Genomic DNA, 22,864 nt, shown 5'->3' with positions numbered 1-22,864 from the left:
AATCAGAGTGCAAGAAAGGCAAAGCTATCCAGGTTTTAAGTCAAAAAAAACATTGCAGAGCAATGAATCCCGAGAACTTGTTTCAGCAGGAAAGAGCACTAGAAGACGAGACAGAAAAAAAACGTTTAACAAAACCAAAACTCCCCGTGAACAGCTGAGTAATGAAGTAGCCTAACAGTACGGGATGCATGACAGAAAACACACATGCATCAGAATTATGTGTCCACCAAAGAGGTGGACACATAATTGTCTCCCAAGAGCAAAACTGGTAAATTACTGTGATCTCACGTAGTAATTAAGATTGGAGACAAGTGTTAGCTGAATGAATAAATTACAGCAATTATGTTTGTCATATTATGAGTTTTTATTTGTCAGTAGAGAAGAGATCCCCTGGGTTAAGGTCACCTACAGCATCTCCCTGGGTTCTAGTTGCTGGTGTCTCATCCTGGGGAGTGTTATAGCTTGAGTTACAGCTTCCCAAGTTCAACGTGATCACGTTTTATATCAGATAAACACAGTCGACCAACCGTTACCGTTACAAGAGGTGAATTGGAAGAGTCTACGCAGAACTCAGACTGCAGAGGTGAGTTCTGTTGTCACCGCAGAAGATATCTGTGGAAACCAGAGCATGCAGCTCTCTTAAGCCCGAAACGCTAAATGTTGTGGAGGTTTAGCTTCACCACAACGAGTGCAAACGTCCCAGTTACTAAAATGTTGTCCTCATAACACGCACTTTCATTTTTAAACACGGGGTTCAGAAGATGGAGTTGCGAGACACTTGGAGGATAGAATATTACTAATTTCTTCTGTCATATGTGCTTTTCCATTACCTTATTAACTATAAAGTCTAACTATATTACAGTGAATTTCTTGGAGGTCACAAAAGGAGGCTGACTGGATTACTTATAAAGTTAATGCTTTGGTGAGGTTAAGTGGAATAAAAGTCTTGATGGGTACATTCAAAATTCAACTAGGTGCCCTCTGTATTTTTCCCATAATAACCTAATTTCTTTAACTCTGTCTTCTGGTTTTGGCTCAATGAAAACAGCGCATATGACTTCATGCATAAAGCAGGAATAAAAATACACACACACACGCAAACCACTTGTCCTGGGCGGGGTCACAGTGAACCGGAGCCTAACCCGCCAACACAGGGTGCAAGGCTGGAGGGGGAGGGGACACCCCTAGGACGGGACGCCAGTCCATCGCAAGGCACCCCAAGCGGGACTCGAACCCCAGACCTGTCAGAGAGCGGGACCCGGCCAAACCCGCTTATTTCAAATAATTTTACTCAAGCCACAAAATACCCTTGAGCCTGTGAAAAAACTTCTTAATTACTATTCTTTGATTTTAATATTTACTTTCACTTTATATGTTATTTACTGATCAAACAAATAAATGTTATTTGATGTAACTATCACTCACCCACATGCTACGCTCTGTGTGATACTTTCACCTTGTTCTACAAAAAACCACACTGGGAGAAAGCCGAATTGTTTGCTGACCCGACACACAGCGCTGAGGTGTGTTAAAAAGTGAACAGTTTCTAATGGTTTTCACTCTTCACTCCCTTTCAATGCACACACGCACAGACTCGTTCAACAAATGGAGTGAGAAGTGCTTTTCTAAGGGAATCACAGCTACAAGTTGGAAGATCTCATCCGCACACAAGCCGTGTAGCAGGCCACTCCTGTTCGCACGTTTCTCGCAACGTGGTATTTTCCTTCACGTCTTGTCAACGCAATCACCTTTAAGGAAACAAATGGCATTTTCATTTATAGCACAGACAAAAAACAGATCCGTTCGATGAACTGAAGCCTGTCCCTAGTCTAGTTTTAACAAGCTGGTAGGAGGTAGCCATGTTCTGTAAATGTAAAATAATTGTCTCTTTTATATGCCTCAATCTCTGTGATTCATGTCTTCAGCTGCTTTATTTACTATTGATAATAATGTAGATGCAACAACCAGAGACAGTAAGTAACAGATAGTAATGAAGTTACTAAGAAAAAAACTGAACAATCCTGAACACTAACCCTTTAACAATCACATATATACCTACATGTGACAAGAGTTCAAGAAAGTAGCGGATAAGGAAGTAATGGTGCCTTCATTACGGTTCACTAGTAAGAGGAAGAACGTCATTTTACAGTCCTCATCACAAGCAGATTATTACCTCTGATATCCTCAGATCTTTTCATCAGAAAATTTCAAAGTTCAGAATACATCTTAAAAAGTGTAATAAATAAAGAAATAAGTGTGTCAGCAGGCATATTCCTAAATACAATTGCAACTGATTTTTCTGTGTCATTTAATTTAGTCAGAAGTGCTGTGATTTTGCCCGCTTACATGTCAAGGTTGGATTTTCTCAGCATCATAGTGAAACCATATTAGACTGTTGCAATTATTACCCAAATCTTTTGCAGCAGTGAGACAGATGGGATTGCTGCACCATATTTCCTGTGACATTTTTTAAAAGATCTTACCAACTGGTCTCGTATCATCAAGCACGATGAATCGCTACGTGACATTTGATTTGCTTTCATTAACCTGTTGCAGGAATCAGCAGACACTGATAACACGCCTCTGCGATGCTTGCATTGAGTTGCCATGTAAATTGGGTGTCACCGGTACAATGGGGCTTGATGATGGGAGATTTACCGAATCATTACACATTTCACAGGCCGCATGAGCAACAGGTGGATTGAACAAGTTTGAGCTGACAGCAGAGTGAAGGTGGTGGGGAAGCCCCTGAGAATTCATCCATCAGCTTTTCCTTTTCACTGATGACAAAATGTGGTCGACTGGGTTCAATACACTGTTTATTCCTCTCCTGATACAACCAAGCAATGACTAGTTTCACCAGTAAAGGGAGCACCAACACCCTTCTCTTTAAAGGAAGTCAGTGGTTTGGCTAGAAAGCAGAAGACTGTTTCCATAAAGGCACTGCTTACAGAGATTGAACAACAAATACATGTGCTTTTATAGTAGATCTTATTACATGCCCTAACTTGTAGTCCTGCTTCCCCTGTGCGGCAGACACCGATTTTCTGTTTCATAAATCCCATTTACAGCTGAAGCGTGCAAAACACTTTATTACTGGAATTAAAACAAAACCATTGACTCTAAGGTCAAAGGCCAAATGACTATTTGTTTTTCATCTGGAATATGATTTTGGGTCGCAATGAGGACATGGACTTGCAGCCTGAAGGTTTCTAATTCAAGACCTGCTACTGCTGTAGTGCCCATGAGCAAAGTACTCAGTCCAGCTATAAAACTTCTTCTTTCAGTTCCTGTTATTAAAAAGCACACCAATGAGATATACCATGGACTCAAGAAAAACTAATGGTGTAACAGTCGCAGTTGTTAATTGATAGATTTTACTAGTAAATAAAATTATTTAAAAGTTGCAGCAGGTCAATGTTGCTCTTTGATAAAAGCATCAGCCATGCGACACATATATAATTAATATTAAGTCATAATTCTTTCACAGATGTTAACAGGTGCTAACATAAAAGACTAAAGTGAAAAAGGAAAGCATGCAGTATATTTGTTGGACACGATACAAAGAACATTGATAGGTCTTGTAGAGCGGATAGCCCATCAACATTTCATTAACAGAAGCACATACGATGACTCACACAAAGGGGTCATTGCAGCCACATTTGTTGGCCATAGCGACCCCTTTGTGTATATGTTGTTGTGTCTGTGTATTCTAAACAGACTGGCTGTATGCTTAGAATACGCAGATACATGTGGTGGCCTGCATACACAATAAAATAGAAGTACAGGTGGTCCCTGATGTTTGATTTTTTTGACTTTACGATGGTGAACTGGCGATAGACATTCAGTAGAAACCGTACTTCAAATTTTGATGTTTTCTCGGGCAAGCGATACCCGGTATGATACTCTCTCACGATGCTGGGCAGCGACAGCAATCCGCATCTCCCATTCTGTCATGCAGAGGTGTGTAGTAGGTGTATTAAATGCATTTTCAACTTACGATATTTTTGACTTATGATGGGTTTTGGGGAACGTAACCCCATCTTAAATCGGAGACCACCTATATACTTCAGGCCAATAACACTGAACCTACCTACCACACTGGTTAAAAAAAGACTAGTAATCTATTTACTACTCAATTCCCATTGATCTTCTATAAGAGCTTGATTTCTCACAGTTTTTGCTTTTCACAGGGTTGAATAGCGTAACCCATGATTCCTTTTAGGTAATTGTTCTCCCTTACTAGAGTTCATGCATACTTATTTCTAAATGAAATTGACATTCGCCTCCCATGTTGACATCCAAGTCAACTATGAGTACCTAAAAATTTGCATATATCTAACACATTTATGCAACTGCTAGCAACAGTCGCACAGAAAGCTAAAGCTTAGGGTGCCTGAAATTTCATGCCAGGAGGCTCCTATGAAAATACACTGGAGTGAGGTAGAGCTGTGAATGAGCTTGAACGTTTGTTCCTGGGTGTGTAGAGAGGTGCAGACAGGCAAGACTGTAGCACATACAGATGAACATTCATCATCACTAAAGGATGAGTTCCTGTTCTCATATCTCCTTCAGTGCATCATAAAAAGCAGGACTGACACTCCATAAAACAGTGTATAATGTACCTCATGACCCACCAGAGAGCAGGACCTGGCCAATCCGACTGCACCACAGCACCCCCCCTACATAAAACAGCAAGCCTAGATTATTTTACAACAGAGTACTGGTTTGGTCTGGATGTCTCACAGACGGACTCCTTTGCTCTGAGAAATTGGAGTTTAATGGCTCTTCATGCTCTTCAGATACACAGCACAGTTTCCACTGGAGTTTCTGCCGAAATTCTCTTGAAGCAAAGTAATAGATAAAAGGATCAATGCAGCAGCTCAGACTATTTATGCCCAAAGAAAGTTTGTAATAGGCATACAAGGTCTTCCCCTTGGCATTGTAGATCATGTGCATGATCTGAATCAAGATGTTGGGCAGGTAACAGAAGACGAAGCAGAGCATCACCAGCAGGATGAGAAGTATCGTCTGTTTCTTGGAGTCCTTGGTGACATCGTGTGGAGAATGGCAGAGGCTCCTGATGATGGAAATGTAACAGCCAGTCAACACTAAAAGTGGGAGGATGAAGAAGAACAAGAGCACCGTGACAAAGTAGAGGTACGCCGTGAGCTTCGATGAGAAAAGATGTCTAGGGAAAATGTCGAAGCATGTAGTGACATTAAGCTGCAATACAGGAAAGGTGATGTCTTTGTGGAACACGGGGATGTGGACCAAAAGCACCAAAGCCCAGATGAACAAACAGATGAGGACTGCATTCCTACCAGTCCTCCAGTGCTTGGTGTGCAGTGGTCGCACAATGCCACAGTAACGTTCCAGGCTAACGGCACAGGTGGTCAGAATGGAGCCGTTCATATTACAGTAGAAGACCAAGGTGGACACACTGCACATGACTTGTCCAAAGGGCCAGTCGTTCCCGCGCAAGTGGTAGACTACCTGAAGAGGTAAGAAGGCACTGTAGAGGAGGTCCGTAAACGAGAGGTTGATGGCGAAAACAACTGTGGGATTCCTGTGTGTGGTGTAGCAAGAGAGTATCCAGAGGGAAACCAGGTTGCAGGGTGTGCTTATGATGAAGACCAGGAGGTAGATAATTGGCATTCCAAGAGTCAAGAGGGGACTGCCCAACATCTCTATAGTACCATTGGAAATACTCTGAGAGAGGTTGGAGGAGGTGTTGTTCTTGAAATGATGCATTCTGAAATTCTGTCGATTTCAGTTACTGAAACGCAAGAAAATACATTAAAACACAATGATAACAAAACTAATGTAATACACCTGCATATTTCAACATGAGCACGTCAACAACAATCCAAGCAATTCCTGTGTCTGAACCCTCGACTCGCGCCTCCTTTCGATGTCTGTTACAACTCCGCTTTGTGAATGACTTGTCATTGACATAGTGGCTTCTGCTGCTACCTCTGTTTCAGTAACTGTCTATTGTTCAATATTCTACATTACTCTGCTGGAAAAAAAAAAGGCTGTGTTCAAACAAGTCTCACTGAATTAAAGTATCCCAGTTTGGGTCACAAAGCAATTTACCATACGTGTTTCAATGCGTTCTGCGTTGAAGCAATGTTCACACTTTAACGTACCCTCAACAGCCTCCCAGTATACACTACGCTGTAGTCCCTAACACTTTCTGCATCATCTGTTCACCATGCTTTTAAGCACACATTAACAGCCTGTAAAGAGTCAAAAAATTCGTCAGCTTTAGCTGCTTAAAGGCCACTAAGTTTTGGGGTGTTCAACAACCTCGCTTGACAGCGAACCTGGAAAGTACACTAAGCATACTCTGAATCATAAAACCAGTCTAAAACTTCTAACTCCCAAAATGGAGTGCATTGAAGAGAAATTACAGGAGAGAAATATTAGACCAAAGCCTTGGCCAGTCATGCACAACATCCACTAACCGTCGTGCTCTGTGTGTGCTAGTGTTGTGCAAACCCACCACCTCCACTCCTCCACCACTCTCTTTGCACAAAGGGTCCCAAACATAGACTTCAACAACCTCACTCAACAACATGAGCCAGCCGGAAGACTCTAAGCCCATATGAAAAGTGCACCAGGTACTCGTTCAAACGCACAACCGGTGTAATAGTTCTAACTCCTGAAGTCATGACTATGGCTGTAAGGCAAGAAATACTGTGAAATCTCAAGTGCAGACAAGGCCAGCATGATCAGTTACCGTCAAGTGACTAAAACAGAAATTAAAATTGTTTTATTTGAAAAAAAATCACAGTTACAGTCATCAATCACAATGTAAAACTGCTTCTTTAGCTTCGTATGACTAACGTTCTGTGTTTATGTGTGAAAATTCCCCCATCTCATTCTGCAACTCAAAGGTACAAATTTTTTGGCTATACCACAAACTGATCTATTTCTCTTGTACAAAAAAAACAGAGAACCTACGATGTTGTTTACTTACAAGACTAACATTTTATGATAGGAATTAAAACATTTTAAACTTTTCAGTTAAAAAAGTTGTAATGAATGTTGTAATAAGTCATCCAAAATACTACTGCATTCTCTAACCTCTAATTTGTCAGGTATCCACATTATACAGTGTGGACTTTCTGCTGGTTTTATCAAACTGGCAAAACTTTAGCAAAAATATCATAATTTCATAAGCGAAAAGCTTTCATTAGACTTTTTTAATTTGCTTGATATAATACAGTTTTTTTTTTTTTTTTAAAGTATGTAAAATTCCCCTGGAAAAACACCTTGTTTAAAAGTATTTTTTGCAAACGCTGACAACATCACAACCACATCTTCCTGTCCTAAGTTCATAAGTCACATTGATGAAAAGCACAATGTTGCTAAGACTTAAATTCAGCAAACGAAGAGTAAAAGCTGTAAATCTACTGAACTAGTACTGACGCTATTAAATTCAACAAGGGACACGCTGCTCACCTTAAAGTTGCAGTTGTTTCCTGTAAAATTACAGGCACACAATGAACACTGTATTTTTCTGAAGAGAAACAAAAGACAAAAACTACTAAATCAAAAGCGGTAATACACCCTCCATGTGCTCTGTACCAACTTCCTTTTTCCATTCTGAAAAACAAGATATATAGCAAGACAAGGGACACACCTCCAACTTCAATTCTATTTTTATCACGATGTGCAGAAGTGCAGAGGGTTCAGAAGAGCACAACCCATGAAGAATCTGTTCAATCAGAACTTGAAAACAGACATTATCTGTCAAAAGCTCTGTTTGACTGGTTTCCTTCACATGACACTTCCAGGTTAATGCATTCTAATACATAATTTCCATTTTTTGATTCCCACTGGAAGATGAACTGCAAAGCAACATGTAAAAGCTTGCTAATAACAATGCTTGTTTAAAAAAAAAAAAAAAAAAAAAAAAAAAAACACAACATTTTCCACTCCTTATTCTTTTCATTTTTTGTTATTGTTCTCCTCTGCAGTGTGGACAACACTTTTAACAAATGAACAAAGCAGTCTAGTCAGCCCGTGCCTCTTTCTTTCCTGGACACAAAAAAAAAAAAGAAAAAGAAAAAGTTTAATACGTTTTAGCAGCACCTTTTTACCATACATCTAAAATTGCTACGGTTAAGACAGTTTGCTCATCACACATCATAAAATCTTTCAACATTTGGTAAATAAGCGCCTGGTTTGTGGACAGGAAACCACACGTAATGCCGAGGAACTACACAAGATGTGGAGTCTTACAGGTTTTCACAGTGTAACTACAAGAAGTTCATTTCCCCCCAACTGCTGTTGGTCTCTGTATTTCAGAGACTGTTGATTAGAAACAATTAATTATATCGGTGAAACACCAACCTTTGGAGTGATACCGCTTTCTTACATCTAAAGTCAACCAAGTCTGCTGTGGAAAACACATTTTCAGCAGTTATAATAAACTGCGGAGAAGAAAACAACCACTTCATATAATTCATGAGTGTGAATTTACTAGAGATTGTGTACTGTCTAGTAAATGTGAGGGGGTGCGGTGGCGCGGTGGGTTGGACTGCAGTCCTCCTCTCCGGTGGGTCTGGGGTTCGAGTCCCGCTTGGGGTGCCTTGCGACGGACTGGCGTCCCGTCCTCGGTGTGTCCCCTCCCCCTCCGGCCTTACGCCCTGTGTTACCGGGTAGGCTCCGGTTCCCCGTGACCCCGTATGGGACAAGCGGTTCTGAAAATGTGTATGTGTGTGTGTGTGTTTAATTACTTAAAATGCTGGCTGTAGATCCAAATGACAAAAAATGGCACAAGTTCACAGAAAACTGGTACAGTTGTCGCAATATGAAACTGAGCTTCCAAAGACAAATATACATTTAAGTCAGTCTCTACATGCAGTAACATAACACAATATCAGGATGATCAGTTTGCGATACAGTAAATATTTAAAACACATAAACTGAGTTAAAAAGACAAATTTCATAAGATAAGGTTTACAGTCATTCCATTTTATTCCTTAGGGAGGCAGACTCTTCTGTTACTTTCACTACGGTCTTCATTCAGACAAACCCATGCTGGGTTTCATGCTTCCAAGCCTTTGCTCACAGACCAAGTAAATTTTCTTCACCTCAAGAAATGGTTTACCAGCCTTAACGGTCACCCCTAGGGCTGCAGCTGAGTGAACAAACGTGGGCCTTCGAGAGGCTGATAACATCTGTGAAGGTGGGAACTCAAGCAGCTGCCACACTGAGGTGGCGGTATCTGAGCTGCAAGCTAGTCCTGATCATCTAAGGGCTCATCGCTGTCTGATACCTCCCCTTCCCCCCTGCTGGAGCTGCAGTGATTGAGGTGTCTGCGTATGCCACGCAAGAAGTTGGTCTTGAAGGAGCAGTAGGGGCACTGGTAGATGCCCTGCTTGTGGAACATGCTAATGTGACTGTTCAGGATACTCTCAAGGAGGAAAGACTTGTTACACTCCTTGCAGACATACGGCTTGGGGATGTCGTGCTTCTTGCTGACATGATGGAGCATGAAGCCCTTCATCTTAACACGCCAGTTGCAGATGTTGCAATAGTAGCGACCACCATTGCGGCGGAAGTACTTAGAGAGCTCTGCCTTATCGGCTCTCGATTCAGGTCTCGCCCCCTCATGTTCCTCCTTGGAGGGAGAATAGTCTGGAAAGTCATCATCATCAAGGGTGGGCTCTTCATCACTACCCACCTCCCTCTTCCTTTTTAAAGTGTGACTGGGGGAGACCGAGTAACGGAAGTCTTCATCAGTACCCTCTTCCTCCTCAGTCTTGGCACTGTCCAGGGAAGTAAACTTTGCAGGGGCTTCGCTGTACTCTGCATCCACAGCTACTGAATCGAACTGCTCATTGTGGCTTATTCCCAGTTTTTCTTCCTCATTGTGATCAAGGACATCCTTGCTGTCATTACTGTCGCTAAGATAGTCTTTAGGTTCTCCCTCCTCACTCCGTTTACTTTTGCCGGCAAAGCAATGGCTCACAATGACATGATCGTACACACGAGCAAAGGTTTTCCCAGTGAAGAAACACGTCTGGCAGTGGAAGAGCTTAGCACTCCTCTGGTAGAAAATTATCTTACCCAGTCGCCCAAGATCCATCTCCTCACAGTGCACTGGGTGAAAGGTACCAACATGGATTTGGTAGGTGCCGTTGCTTTTGCACTGGTAGCTGCAGAAGGCACACTGCAGATGGCGTCCCACCACACTGGTATTGATCGCTTGCTTCTTGATATCCATTACGGTACTTTTCCGACACTTTTGCGGAGACTTCCCAGATATGCTCTGAAAAATGGGCAGAATAAGATGTGAATCTATGACATTGATTAATTTGAGGATACATTACAGTTCCATGTGGATTCACTTCCCGAAAACTACAGGTTGTACTCTATTCTACTAATTTCCTGATTTATAGAGTGCTCATCATACAGTATAGACAACAGCAATTTTGATATGATTTTCTAAGTTTGAAATCCATCAATCCAATTTCAATTAATTGCTTGAACTCAGCAGGGTTGCGGTGAATCAGAACATATCCTGGAAGCACTTGGCACAGGTCTGGAGGGCTTACACCCTGGACGGGATGCCAGTCCATTGCAAGGAAGCCACATATGCATGCATTCACTCGCCCACACTACAGGCAACTCAGCGTCACCAATCCATCCGGACTGCATAACTTTGGACTGCGGGAGGAAACCCACGCAGAGAACACGCAAACTCCTTACAGAGCAAGTGTGGATCGAACCCTCACAGGTGCTGAGATGACAGCAGTACTCGCTGCACCACTGTGCCACCCCTGAATCATTTTAACTAGTTTGATATGATACAAATTTGTACAGTTTTTCCATTCACCCTAAAATACATCACATCTGCATATCATAAATAATTCTTATTAATTTCTTATGTACCCTGTGACTTTTTACACACAGTGCTCTTACATCATCATCATCATCATCATCCACAGGGGCTCAGGTGTGACATCAGTGAAGACACCTGAAGGTTTTTATTTACAATAAAATTCATAAATAAAAATAACTATAGTATAAGAAAATACACCAATACAGTACTGAGGAAGGGGAAACTTTTGACTGTGCTGTACTCCTTTAAAGAACAAAGAACAGAAAGAAGAAGCGGTGGAGCTAGGACACAGCATCAATCACACCACCACCACCACCACCATCACCATCATCATCATCATCCGCATTAACATCACCACCACTTAATCATGCTTCTCACTGGGGAACTACAGGAACTCGACTATCTAGTTTCAGCAGGTATTAAACAGTCGATATGTTGGCCAGTACGTATATAAAGAGTCGACAGAATGAACCACACTTATATAATACACGTCGCTCTGACTCCGTTAATTCATGATGGATTTGATGATGACCAGCAGCTGCAGATCAGACAAATTGAACCAATAGCTTCAAGAAGTGCTTCCTTTACCTACCCCTTCTGAGCCTCCCCTGTATTCAGTACAGGCAAAAGGTTAACTGAATGCACTGTGCATCTTACTGCAAATAAAAATGCATCATTTTTAACATGATGTTGTACGGGATCCACACAAATTTCCAGGGAGCGTCAGGACCAGTCGGCAGGGAGCTTGACGCCATGATGCGACGTCCACCTATCAGGGAGCACGCCTCAAGCACGTGACCGGAAGCAGTTTCAACTTGCAGGAACTTTTGGGACGCACTTAGGTTTTTCTTTGGTTTGTTGATATTTCGCGGCCATCGCTTGAAAATATAGCAAAGTATGACGATATGTTACCATTAAAATACAAATTACTAAATAAAAATATATATATTTTTTTATGGCGCATCACGGTAACGCACTGGTGTCTCATCACCGAACCGTGTGACGGTTCAGTTCTCATCATCACACTGACATGATCAGTGACATGTTGTTGATGTTCTCACCATGTTCTGCGCTTCCTTCCTCCTGCAGTTCTGAGATATGCACTTGAGACGACTAGTTGACTCTAAATTATGCTTCATCTGTGAATAGCTTCCAGCCTTAAGCAGGCCGCTAAGGTGCAGGCTGCTTCACCTTCTCTGCATCTGGGATAGTATCGATAGACTCCGTAGCACCACTGCGACCCTGCCTGGCTAATTGTTTTTATGCTGTGTCAAACATGACAGAAATGACCAGTTTTCAACCACTGAGTATTTTTTAAAAAAATTAAGAGTAAAGAAATTACATCAAATTGATGTAGTGTTTTCAAAAAATGTTGCCTTTATTAATTTAAGTGGCAACCTGTTGCCTCATAAACTTACATAAAGTGGTTTGTTTATGCCAAGGCCGGTGCTGCTGTTTGACCGCTGTCAGTTGGCACTACCGCTCTGCAATAGCTACTTTGCAACTAATTATAAAGAATTATTTTCTCAGATAAGCCACAGAAAAGCCTCCTTTGACTGAAGCATAGCGGGGCGGTCTGTTTACCGCTCTCATGTCTGAAACTGCAAGGGCAAGATGTTGGGCACAATGAATGTGAGCGCGGCGGCAGAACCTTGACAGACACTGCAAACACTCCCTTTACTGGCACTGCACGAAATGAGTTTATTCACAGGTTGAAAACATTGGCTTCAAACACCCTTGGGTTCGGTTTGCAGACGGCAAAAAGCCAACGTCCCAGTTCTGCCGATTATTGTGGGAACACTAAGGTTGGATCAGATCTGCTGTCCACAGCTAGGACGCTTACGTTGGCACCCAACGTCTGTCCTGTTTATGCTTTGGCGACACCGCGTTACTGCGCTGGGATGTTTGGGTGCTTCAGTCATCGTGTGTTAGTTCTGTGTGATGCTCAATAAACGGCAGACGTGTGTCAAGCTTACCCGTGAAGTAACACACAGCAGTGGCAGCAAGAATGGGATCCAGCTTCTGATTCCTCTACTTGCTCTGTTCCTGTCACTTGAGGCAATGCCTTGAAATGTAGTTTTTTAACTTAAGCTGTTGGAAATATCTAAGTCAGTATTTGGCACCAGCCTTCAGTACCCTAAAGGAGACACACTGTCACATGCTTTAAATCCTGTGCCATGTATGTACGATTTTCTCCAAAGCAATTTACAAAGGTAATCTACCTACAGTTATTTACCCCTTTATACATCTGGGTAATTTTACTGGAGTAATTTAGGGTAAGGACCTTGCTCAAGGGTACTACAGCCAGAGGTAGGGCTCAAACCTGTGGGTTCAAAGGCAGCAGCTCTAACCACTATGCAACCAGATGTTCCTTGTAATCACACCTACCTTGTTTCTTGGAATTTTGTGTTGTCAGAAAAGTACATTAGAGAAGACTAACCTCTGGGAGTACTGTAGTGACACTGGGGGGGCATGGTGGCACGGCAGGTTTGGCCGGGGCTGTGCTCTCTGATGGGTCTGGGTTTCGAGTCCTGCTTGGGGTGCCTTGCAACAGACTGGTGTCCCGTCTTGGGTGTGTCCACTCCCCCTCCAGCCCCGCGCCCTGTGTTGCCGGGTTAGGCTGCGGCTCATCGGAACCCCGTTCGGGACAAGCGGTTTCAACCAGTGTGTGTGTAGTGACACTCACCAGCAGGTGAAATATATTGAAAATATTCCTTGGTTTCACATACTGTCAAAAGTGTGGGAAGGAAGTGCATTTCTGTCACCACTTACTCAGTTACTTTATTTGTAGAGAGCAAGAATAGCATCTGTTTATAGCTGTTTGACCATGTTACTCTGCTCATATATGATAAAGTGTGACACATGGTGATATTAAAGAATTACTAGCTTCGCTGGTATGAAGTTTCTTCTTGAAGGACCTGGCTCGTTCTGACGGAGGAAGGGGAACTTGTCCGCAGATCACAGGGGCCCTGCTACTGACATGGAACGGAAAACAGCCCTCGTGTACTGTGCTGTAAGGGCACCTTGCATTTGAGAGAAAAGGCACCTGCAAGTTGAAATATTTTCATTTAAGAAAATGTCAGCTTTTTGTCCTCTTTTGTACAAGTTCAGAGAATCAGCCAAAGTAAATCTATATGATTGTTCAGTTTTTCTCAAACTTTTAATTGCATTCCATGGTTGTATTAGTAAATGTCTGAAGTGAGATACAATTGTCCTTTGTATCTAAATATCAGTGGGGTTAGCTTCCGACACGAGGTTTTTAAAATGAAAATCTAAGAAAAAAACAAGAAAAGGAAAAAAAAAAAACAAATGAAGAGGATGTTGATTTAATTGTCAGCATGGGGACTTGTCAAAAATTTGAAAGGGATGGTGAATTTCAGTGGTTTTGAACCTTGTAACCCAATGAGCTATTACGCACACCACGCACGCACTTACTTTTCCCATACGGGCTCACGGGGAGCCGGAGCCTAACCCGGCAGCATAGGGCTGGAGGGGGAGGGGACACGCCCAGGACGGGACGCCAGTCCATCGCAAGGCACCCCAAACGGGACTCGAACCCCAGACCCACTGGAGAGCAGGACCCGGTCCAACCCACTACAAACTCTTAAAGGAAATTTTCTTTACATTTTGAAAGCACAAATGAATGTGCACTGAGCTGCTGGGTCAAGTGTTTGCGGAGCCTGTGAACTGGTTTAGGTCCTGTAACATGGTACTGCCATGAACCATTTATTTTATTTAGCTGATGCCTTTCATTCACCTATTTATACAGGTGAGCATTCTGAGTGATGAAACATCCGAGGCAGCAGACTTTTCAGCTGGTACATGGCATAGCTGTTTGGTCATAGGACAAGATGTGGGGTCCTAACGCACAACTGTTCCAGGGTTACTTTCTGAGTTCAGCTTTTACAGTAGGTCCCCTGTTGGTGATGTTAAATGGGCATTTTTAAGTTATTAATGTTATATTTTTAATAAAATGTGTAGGTACCTCAACAAGAGAACTTGTAATACATCTGCTGGTAAATGATACAGAGAGTGTGTTTCACTGATGTATGGATGAGTGACCCAGTGTAAGTAGTGTATCTAGCAGTGTAAGTCACCCCGGTGAATAAGGTGTGTGGGCTGGTAACACTACATAGTATCCATTGTAAGTCGCTTTGAAGAAGAGCACCTGCTAAGCGAATAATGTAAATGGTGTTGTAGGCCATTTGCTTTGAAGAATTAATGGTGAAATATGTAGATACAAATGCTCCTCGACTTACAATGGTGAGTTGGTGATAGACATTCAGTAGAAACTGTACTTTGAATTTTGATTTTTTTTTTTTTTTTCCTGGGGAAGCCATATGCGGTGCGATACTCTTGCGATGCTGGAGAGTGGTAGCGATCCACACCTCCTAGTTTGCCACACAGTCACCCCCCTGTATCTACGTTGTGTTTTGTGCATCCATAATGTCACAGAAATGCCCATCTGTGCCTCCTGCTACTGGTGGGAAGAAGAGGAAGGCAATTACTCTCGAGACCACTAGTAAGAAATTCACTGGACCCTTTCATTCACAACAAGGGAAATGAAAACAAGTCTAATGTCAAATATATAATTTTGAGGAACAAAAACATGCAAGACAATTTGCATGTACTGTTTAATGAAGGGATCAGGATAACTACAAAGTGCTTCTCGATTTCATCTCACTTTATTTTTTCAAGGTAAAAATCCACAGGTTATTAATACAGATGTGTACTTAGATGAAGGCAGGATTCAAGTTGGTCTTCCTACACTCCTCTTAATTCGGTTAAAGTTAGTCCACTGACCCAGGGGCCAGATTCTGGGTTTGCCCAGATCTTGGCCCACAGCCATCACGTGCTGGTGTCAGACATGGAGGTCTCAAGCATCATGTCACTCTCATACATGTCAAACTCCAGAGGTGTGGAGCGGCGAAGGGAGGCCTCTGCAGGCTTGTCCAAATTGGGCGAGGAGGTCTCTAGTGCCATGATGCCGCTTTCTTCCAGGGGCTGTGCTCGATGCTCACTGGTGTCCCCTGACGTGTTAAGTAGCTTCATCAGTGCTGGAGTGCTCAGGGTGCTCCTCAACTTGTCCTTGATGTCTGTCCCTAAAAACAATGAATCTGACACTCAATGTCCTAGATATTTTAGTGGAATATACTTATAGAAAATGCCATGGCATAACAAATCATCAATGACATTCCTACCTATGTAGGCTTCTGTGTCACCAATGTACATTTCGATGCAGTGTCCCAACATTGTCACAGAAAATGTGTCATCTCTCTTAAGACCAAGTGCCTGTTTTGAACAAAACATTTAGATTTGATTTGCAGTGTAAAAATCAACAAAATACTTTGTGTTTTTAAACACCTCATGCCATGCTAACTGAAAAAACATCCATACTGTGTGAAAGTAGTCAATGGCACTCTCAAAATCGCCCATGAGGCTATGCACGTATCCAATGGCAGAATAGGTTGAAGCATTCTGGGGAATGAGCACGAGAGCCTGTCGGTGGTATTCCAGAGCTTGATCATACTTTCTGCAGGGAAAACCATACCATTAATACAGTCATTTCACTGCAACTGAAGTCCTTGGTGATAGCTACAACTGTAACTAATTCCAGACCATACAGTATTATCACACATTGTTAAACAGCCTTTGTGCCCGATTACCATCTAGAGTGCAGACATGAAGGTTGTTCACCCGCACAGGTACCTGGAGGAGCTGTATAAGAAAGGACAGAGCAGGCTGCGCTTTCTCAGAAGAGTTAGGTTCTGTCACGTATGTAAAAATTCTACTCATTCTACCAGCGTGGAAACATCTCTGCTAGTGAGACCCTGTGGCTCAACAAGCTTGTAAAGCAAGCAGGTTCTGTCAAGGGTGTGACCCCCGACTCAGGAGAGGTGGTTAGTGTTCATTATGGACAATGGCTCACATCCCCTCTACAATGTAATCGCCACGAGTTCCTTTAGTCACCAGATAATTTGTAGACTGTACCTGAATAAACACCTTTCTGGGTTCTTCTTACTAACAGCCATCTGCCTCCATAATACCACTTAAGGGCTTGCTAGTTGTTGAATACAGAGAAGCAGGGATGTCCATGAAGACCTTTGAGTTCCATTTTTTTAAATGGACTAATAATTGTAATTTGTAATTATTTGAGTGTAGCTTTTTTACCTCTGGTATTATGGGTAGTTTGTCATTGTGTTTAGCTGTTGTGCTTGTGAATTGTAACTGTTACATCTTCTTACATAGTTATGTAGAAAAACAGCATTTACTGCTAACATGCATTTGGGCTGACCAAAAACGAAATTAAAAGAAGCACTGTTTAATGAACATGTGTAGTGCATGTGTGATTGGCGAGTGGTACTTCGATTCTCCAACGCTCCAGACAGTGTCACAATGTAGTACAGTTGTTGCCTTTCAATCAAGGGATCCAAGTTTGAGTGTCTGCTCCTACCATACCCTTGATTAAGACGCTTAGTCCGAATTATTCCAGTAAAAATGACCCAGCTGTCCAACTAGGTAAACCAGTGTAAGTACCTTAGCATACAAACACAAGTTTGGAAAAAAGAATAAGTTAAATGAGGAAATAATAATGTTGACGTGCAGGTGCAAAAAAAACATAGTAAGACAAACAATCACAGTTATATCTGGAGGTTTTACCAATACAAAATCCCCACTACACTGTAGATCTGTGTCCTTTATCCAGAGTTACTTACTTCAGTTTCCGACAAACATGGCCCAAGTTATTCAACAACGGCTCCCACTTATCCACAGTAACCTGAGAGAATACAAAAGTCTTACTTCACAACCAACACAATGAAAAATAGTACCACCAACTTTTTAATGTCCATGTTAATTGGCAAATACACCAAACTTCAGTAGTGGCAAACCATTATTACCTACGTAATTAAGCCATTCCTCAGTATTTTCACAAGGACATATTTACCTCATTTCCAATAGCCTTAATTTTTTCCAAGGCATCCAAAAATAGCTTCTCCGCTGCTTTAAAGCTGGAATGACATGGCGCATTATACAATGAGAACAAAAATACTATAAAAAAATGTAACACTAAATATTCTACATGGCTAAATGTACTATCATGCAGTATACTGATGTGCAGATGTGTCCTGCAGCGAATTGGCAGCAGATGAACTCCACTCACTCTCCATTCTGGAACGCCACCACGCCCACCTCGTGCATGACAAAGGGGTCCTCGGGTGCAATGCTGAGCGCCTGACTGAAGAAGCGCTCTGCCAGTTTAGAATTGTTGGTCAGCCCGTACTCCAGGCCGATGTACAGCATGGGCAAGTGGCACCTAGAAAGCAGGGGTTTCAAAAGGACACTGAGAATAAAAAGCAACTGAAAAAGAGCCAGTCTGTTTTTCTGGTGCTGCTGCTAACCTTTGTAAGTATTTAGGTCCCAGACATACAGCCAACATTAAAGAATGAGTTTGGCACAGACACTACTTACCCTTTCATGAGCTGTGCTGCCGTAAAATAGGCAGCCATGGCTTGGTCATGTTCACTCTCCACTGCAAACGAATGACCGTACGCAATCCAGGCTGGTCCATATTTCCTCTCCAGGGTGGTGGCTTTGCTAAAAGGATGAATAAATTGCTACTATTACTTAAGACCACTAGAAGAACACTGCAGCCTACGTGTGTGACTTTCTCTGCATTAGTTTCATGCAATCACACTGTGGTCATAATGATCATAATCATAACAGAATTTAATAGAACATGTCCGATCCAATCATAAATTTTGATTCCAGGTTTCCGAAGAGAAAAAAAAAACAAGTGCAGGACTTGAATGCTTACTGTTTTATGTCCTTACCTAAGGTACCTTCGGGCATGTTCATTTTTGTGACCAACCATTAGGTAATAACATCCAACAGCAAACCAGGAGACCTGTGAGAAACTGGAAGTGAAACTATACCATATGCTATACTATATGTTTGATATACTTACACCTGCTTTTGCACTGTATGTTTGATAAATATCTGATGTTGTTTTGAGGGTGAAGGAAAAAACATTTCCATAGTTATGTATAATAAAGCTCAGACTGTACGGGACATTTGGGTGAGAACACAGAAGGGAATGTAGCTGTAATACAGCAACACAAAGCAGATCTTTTTGGAAGTCTAAATACTTAGTTCTGTAGGTGACAAAGACATTATGTTTATGAAGAGAAACAGTACTTACAGGGCTGTTTGGGTACAAATCCACCAATTTGTGAGAGAGGTAAAACAGTTCTGTAAGGAGGAAACAACTGCAAACGTAAACAATTACAACAGCCTGGAACTATAACTCGGTAAAACTATATATGTAGAATGTGGGTGTAAACATATACACATACTTGTGCACATATAGACACACACTTATTTTTTTGTAATTACCAAGGTTGTACTTGGTCTTACCATTTGCCTTACTGAGCTCCACTAATGTTCCTATATGTACTGGAAGACAGTTGGCATGAAATGGATCTTTTACCATCACCCTTAAGAGAGAAAGATGCATTAAAATTACTTGTTCTGATCATTAGCTCTACTGAAATTCAAAAATCCTGAATGAAACTACTCAAAAGATTACTTGGAATAACACAAAAAATGTCAAAAAAAATATTAGCCGTAAGATTAACCTGTAAGGTTGAAAAAGAGGAAATATATATTACAATGTTACTGAACAATCATGTTACTTTAATAAGTAACTTGGCATGGTCTAAAAATATCTTCCTGAAACTACACAACAATGAATTTCACATTAAAATACCTTTAATAGCTTGCCTGACTTGGTTTTAAATAGATTCAGTATTTACTATGCTGATGTTTTTAGATATCAAGAGAAGAATGTCACTTACATTGATGTCAACTGATAGCATGTTTTAAAATCACAGTTGTAATAATGCCTCTCTGCTAGAGAGACTACTACATCCAAGTTGTCTTGGAGACCATTCACTGTATCCGGGACGACAACCTCACTAGGTTTGTTATACTGTGGGCGAGATACAGGCTAAGATTGGTTAGACTGCTAAGAAAATTACTGTACCTATCACACCATTTCTTTTAAAATATGCCATTATCTACTCATAGGAACATGAGCCTTTGATAACTGCTGTTTTGAGGCAATTTTTATGAATACATTTTGAATACACTCTGCTTGCTTTATCTGGAAGCATACTCTACAATGGATTTCTTAAATTGGTTTTAAATATCATGAAACAGATTAATCTGTAATTAAAGAAAAAAAAAAATCTTGCAATCAGCAGGACACAGTCTTTTGCCCACCTTTTTCAGTTTGTTCTCAAACAGGAAATGGAGAAGTTCCTTTTCTTCATCTGTACACTGTTGGCTCAGAGGAAGGGAATCCAGGAAGTCAATCTCTGCAGGGACACAGAACATGGAAGAATGGACAAAACTATGGAGAAAGATGTAAAGCATTAAAAATATAAACAATGAATGAGCATGTGTCCGGTAACTTATGCTAACTATCTCAAGGTGATTTCCCCCAATTCTAAATTAGTTTTCAAAGCATAATCAGACAAAGATATAGTCATCACAAATATACACTTCTCAGCCTTACCTTCTTGGGCTGTCAACATATGATAGGAGGTTAGGAGATCAAAAGCTTCAAAGCAGTAGACGTCAAGCTTCAAGGCCTCTTTATAACTTGCTGTGGCCAGGGGTCGATTGTCCATAGCATCATAGATTTTCCCCCGCAATAGGCAGATGGAGCTGTTGATCTGAAAGAGAAGATTGGAGAGAGCATCAGCACCATGACATGCAAGACAGACAATAAAACCTTGAGATATTTTGAGTGCTGACAAATATCTAATCTCGCAAACTGCAACTTTACCATTCAGAAACATTTTATTTAGTAAGGATTTTGTGTTACATTTATTTAATGCACACATTGAATTTTGCATGCTTTCACTCATCATGATAAACTAGTCCAAATCTTTCTTGATACTGTAACCAGAATTTTTTTAATTGGTGAGAGAGAGGTCAAAATATACTTTTACAAGCCATCCAACACAACAACAATGACAACACAAGAATTTTTTTAGACACTGCAAACGAAGACAATGTAACATTTTTGAAAAACTGCAAAAATAAGTTCTTACATTAGGCTCTAATGGGTGCACAAAAAGTGAAAGCAGACTCACTGAAGCACTAGACATTCCCCAGTCCTTGGCTCCCTCACCAATCCCATTATCCTCCTTAATACTCTTGTCAAGCAACTTCCTGCTGGCAGGTTCCTCCATGTCCAGAATGTCCAGCGCTTGCTGGTATTCTTTAGCAGCATACTGAAATATGAACAGTATGATGCACACAACTACATAAAATGTTTCTAGAAACAAAGACTAGCATTATGTGCATTACTCAACTATACAGTCAAAAGGTATAGTTGGCAAAGCAAAATACTCACATGGCATCTTGCAGCCAGATACTGGCATGCTCCATACAACTAAAAGGAAGCAAAAGAAAATGAAGTAGCAGCATATGGCATAAAATAATCTAACCACAGTAGAAGCACAAAAGTCTCATGAGACTTCAAAGCAAACTAGTTACAGAACACACATATAGTAATAGTAAAAAATAGTGCTGTTTGTTATGAGCACCCAAACAGGTCCCATCTACACATTTTGGTGTACCTTGTCAAGTTTCCTTGAGCGGAGTGCATGCGAGGCCCTGTGATACTGGTTTGTAAGGTAAAGGCACTGTGCCAGCCAGTACACGTCCTGGGGATCTTCTGCAATAGGGACATTTGCTCACATTCAGCCATTTCTCACAGAACAGCATGTAAATGTAAGATTACACCAATTCAGTGCAAGCTGAAGAGGGACAGCGGGACAAAACAAGTGCAGAAACAAGTGAGAAAATTCCTTACCATGTGACAAGGAGGCAATTTTATCTGCCCAAAACAGGGCACTCTGGTACTGTTGCTGTAAAGGCAAGCCATCAAACGTGAAGATGATATGCAGAAATCAACAATCCTTTAATATTTTGTAGACTTGATTCACTCATCTACCTGATTATGTGACATTTATATAAAATCAAATTGTATTCCTCTCTGGACATAATATAACAACATATTACACAGCAAGGGGAAGTTTGCCACATATTCCAGCAACAAGATGCTCAGACATTTTGTGTTAATCATGCAACAGCAGGACAAATCACAGCACTGTTTACACTTAAAATATACTTAGCTGTCTATCAGTTTCAAAACTATTACTTAAGGCCTCGGTTAAGTATGTCTTCTAATGATCAATGAAGAACAACCCAGTCGTTGAGCTTTGACTGCAGAGAGTACGATATCAACTACATTAAATAACCATCATTACAGTACATTGTTTTTTTGACTACCGAGGTAAAAGTGCATGGTAAAAACAGCAGCTGAGTACCTGATCGATGTAATGTCGCACACGTTTCCGCAGCCTCTCGAGATTCATTCTGATCGCCGGTTTATTCCTCTGCAACTCAAAACGACTTACTTTGCAGCTATGAAATAAAAAACCATAGTAGCTCCGTGCTACTATATATTTTTTAATTTTGTACACTAGCTAACAGCTCACTCAAACCTGCAGAACTCATTTAGTCCCGCGACTTCTCCACTACCGGTGGTGTTACGATGTTAACGGCCCGGCGGGAAACGGTTCCTGACATCTTCATCCCTCCTCGATCCTGCTGCTCCGCGAAAGACTGAAACAACGTACATACGGGATATTTCGCTCAGAAAGAACTATCGGCGACGTATTGGATCGATGTGACGTAACGAAACAGTTGAAAAGCATAAAGCCCTATTCGGCTTTTCATCATCATTATTTATTGGGATGCTTATATTTACTTTGCTCAACTTTTAAAGATACCGGGCTGGTCCTAGAATGATGAACAGAGGAAATATGAAAAGTGTGGACGCAATGAATTAATAAATCCATAGGGTACCAAGTTGCCAAGTAACAATGCAGAGCGAAATCAACGAGGACCTGGGAAGAAATGTTTTTC

General features: G+C 41.4%; 3 protein-coding genes across 3 annotated transcripts; all 3 read right to left on the bottom strand.

The window, feature by feature from the left end:
- Positions 1-4,030: 4,030 nt before the first annotated feature.
- LOC108920453 (P2Y purinoceptor 8-like) lies at positions 4,031-7,922 on the bottom strand. Its single transcript, XM_018729212.2, has 2 exons — positions 7,471-7,922; positions 4,031-5,779 (listed from the first exon to the last, which is right to left on the bottom strand). Exon 2 carries the CDS (start codon positions 5,752-5,754, stop codon positions 4,711-4,713), a length of 1,044 nt encoding a protein of 347 aa, XP_018584728.2. The 5' UTR covers positions 5,755-5,779; positions 7,471-7,922; the 3' UTR covers positions 4,031-4,710.
- A 1,153-nt stretch (positions 7,923-9,075) lies between these two features.
- Positions 9,076-11,611, bottom strand: LOC108920454 (chromosome alignment-maintaining phosphoprotein 1-like). Its single transcript, XM_018729213.2, has 2 exons — positions 11,454-11,611; positions 9,076-10,288 (listed from the first exon to the last, which is right to left on the bottom strand). The coding sequence occupies exon 2, from the start codon at positions 10,241-10,243 to the stop codon at positions 9,254-9,256; it is 990 nt and encodes a 329-aa protein (XP_018584729.1). The 5' UTR covers positions 10,244-10,288; positions 11,454-11,611; the 3' UTR covers positions 9,076-9,253.
- A 3,878-nt stretch (positions 11,612-15,489) lies between these two features.
- On the bottom strand, positions 15,490-22,561 carry cdc16 (cell division cycle 16 homolog (S. cerevisiae)). Its single transcript, XM_018729199.2, has 18 exons — positions 22,264-22,561; positions 21,747-21,801; positions 21,511-21,608; positions 21,285-21,323; positions 21,022-21,162; positions 20,439-20,598; positions 20,144-20,238; positions 19,717-19,850; positions 19,277-19,356; positions 19,062-19,111; positions 18,694-18,767; positions 18,332-18,457; positions 18,024-18,176; positions 17,808-17,871; positions 17,578-17,639; positions 16,259-16,394; positions 16,063-16,153; positions 15,490-15,963 (listed from the first exon to the last, which is right to left on the bottom strand). Exons 1-18 carry the CDS (start codon positions 22,309-22,311, stop codon positions 15,710-15,712), a joined length of 1,860 nt encoding a protein of 619 aa, XP_018584715.1. The 5' UTR covers positions 22,312-22,561; the 3' UTR covers positions 15,490-15,709.
- Positions 22,562-22,864: the final 303 nt, after the last annotated feature.

Source organism: Scleropages formosus, chromosome 14, assembly GCF_900964775.1.
Source record: "Scleropages formosus chromosome 14, fSclFor1.1, whole genome shotgun sequence".
Classification (NCBI taxonomy): Eukaryota; Metazoa; Chordata; class Actinopteri; order Osteoglossiformes; family Osteoglossidae; genus Scleropages; species Scleropages formosus.
This window is presented reverse-complemented; position numbering and strand designations above follow the sequence as displayed.

Coding starts and splice junctions, on each gene's coding strand:
- cdc16 (XM_018729199.2), bottom strand. CDS start 22,311: ATGAATCTCGAGAGGCTGCGGAAACGTGTGCGACATTACATCGATCAG. Junction 21,802..22,263: donor TGCGACATTACATCGATCAG/GTACTCAGCTGC, acceptor TTGCCTTTACAG/CAACAGTACCAGAGTGCCCT. Junction 21,324..21,510: donor GCTCAAGGAAACTTGACAAG/GTACACCAAAAT, acceptor GCTTCCTTTTAG/TTGTATGGAGCATGCCAGTA.
- LOC108920454 (XM_018729213.2), bottom strand. CDS start 10,243: ATGGATATCAAGAAGCAAGCGATCAATACCAGTGTGGTGGGACGCCAT.
- LOC108920453 (XM_018729212.2), bottom strand. CDS start 5,754: ATGCATCATTTCAAGAACAACACCTCCTCCAACCTCTCTCAGAGTATT.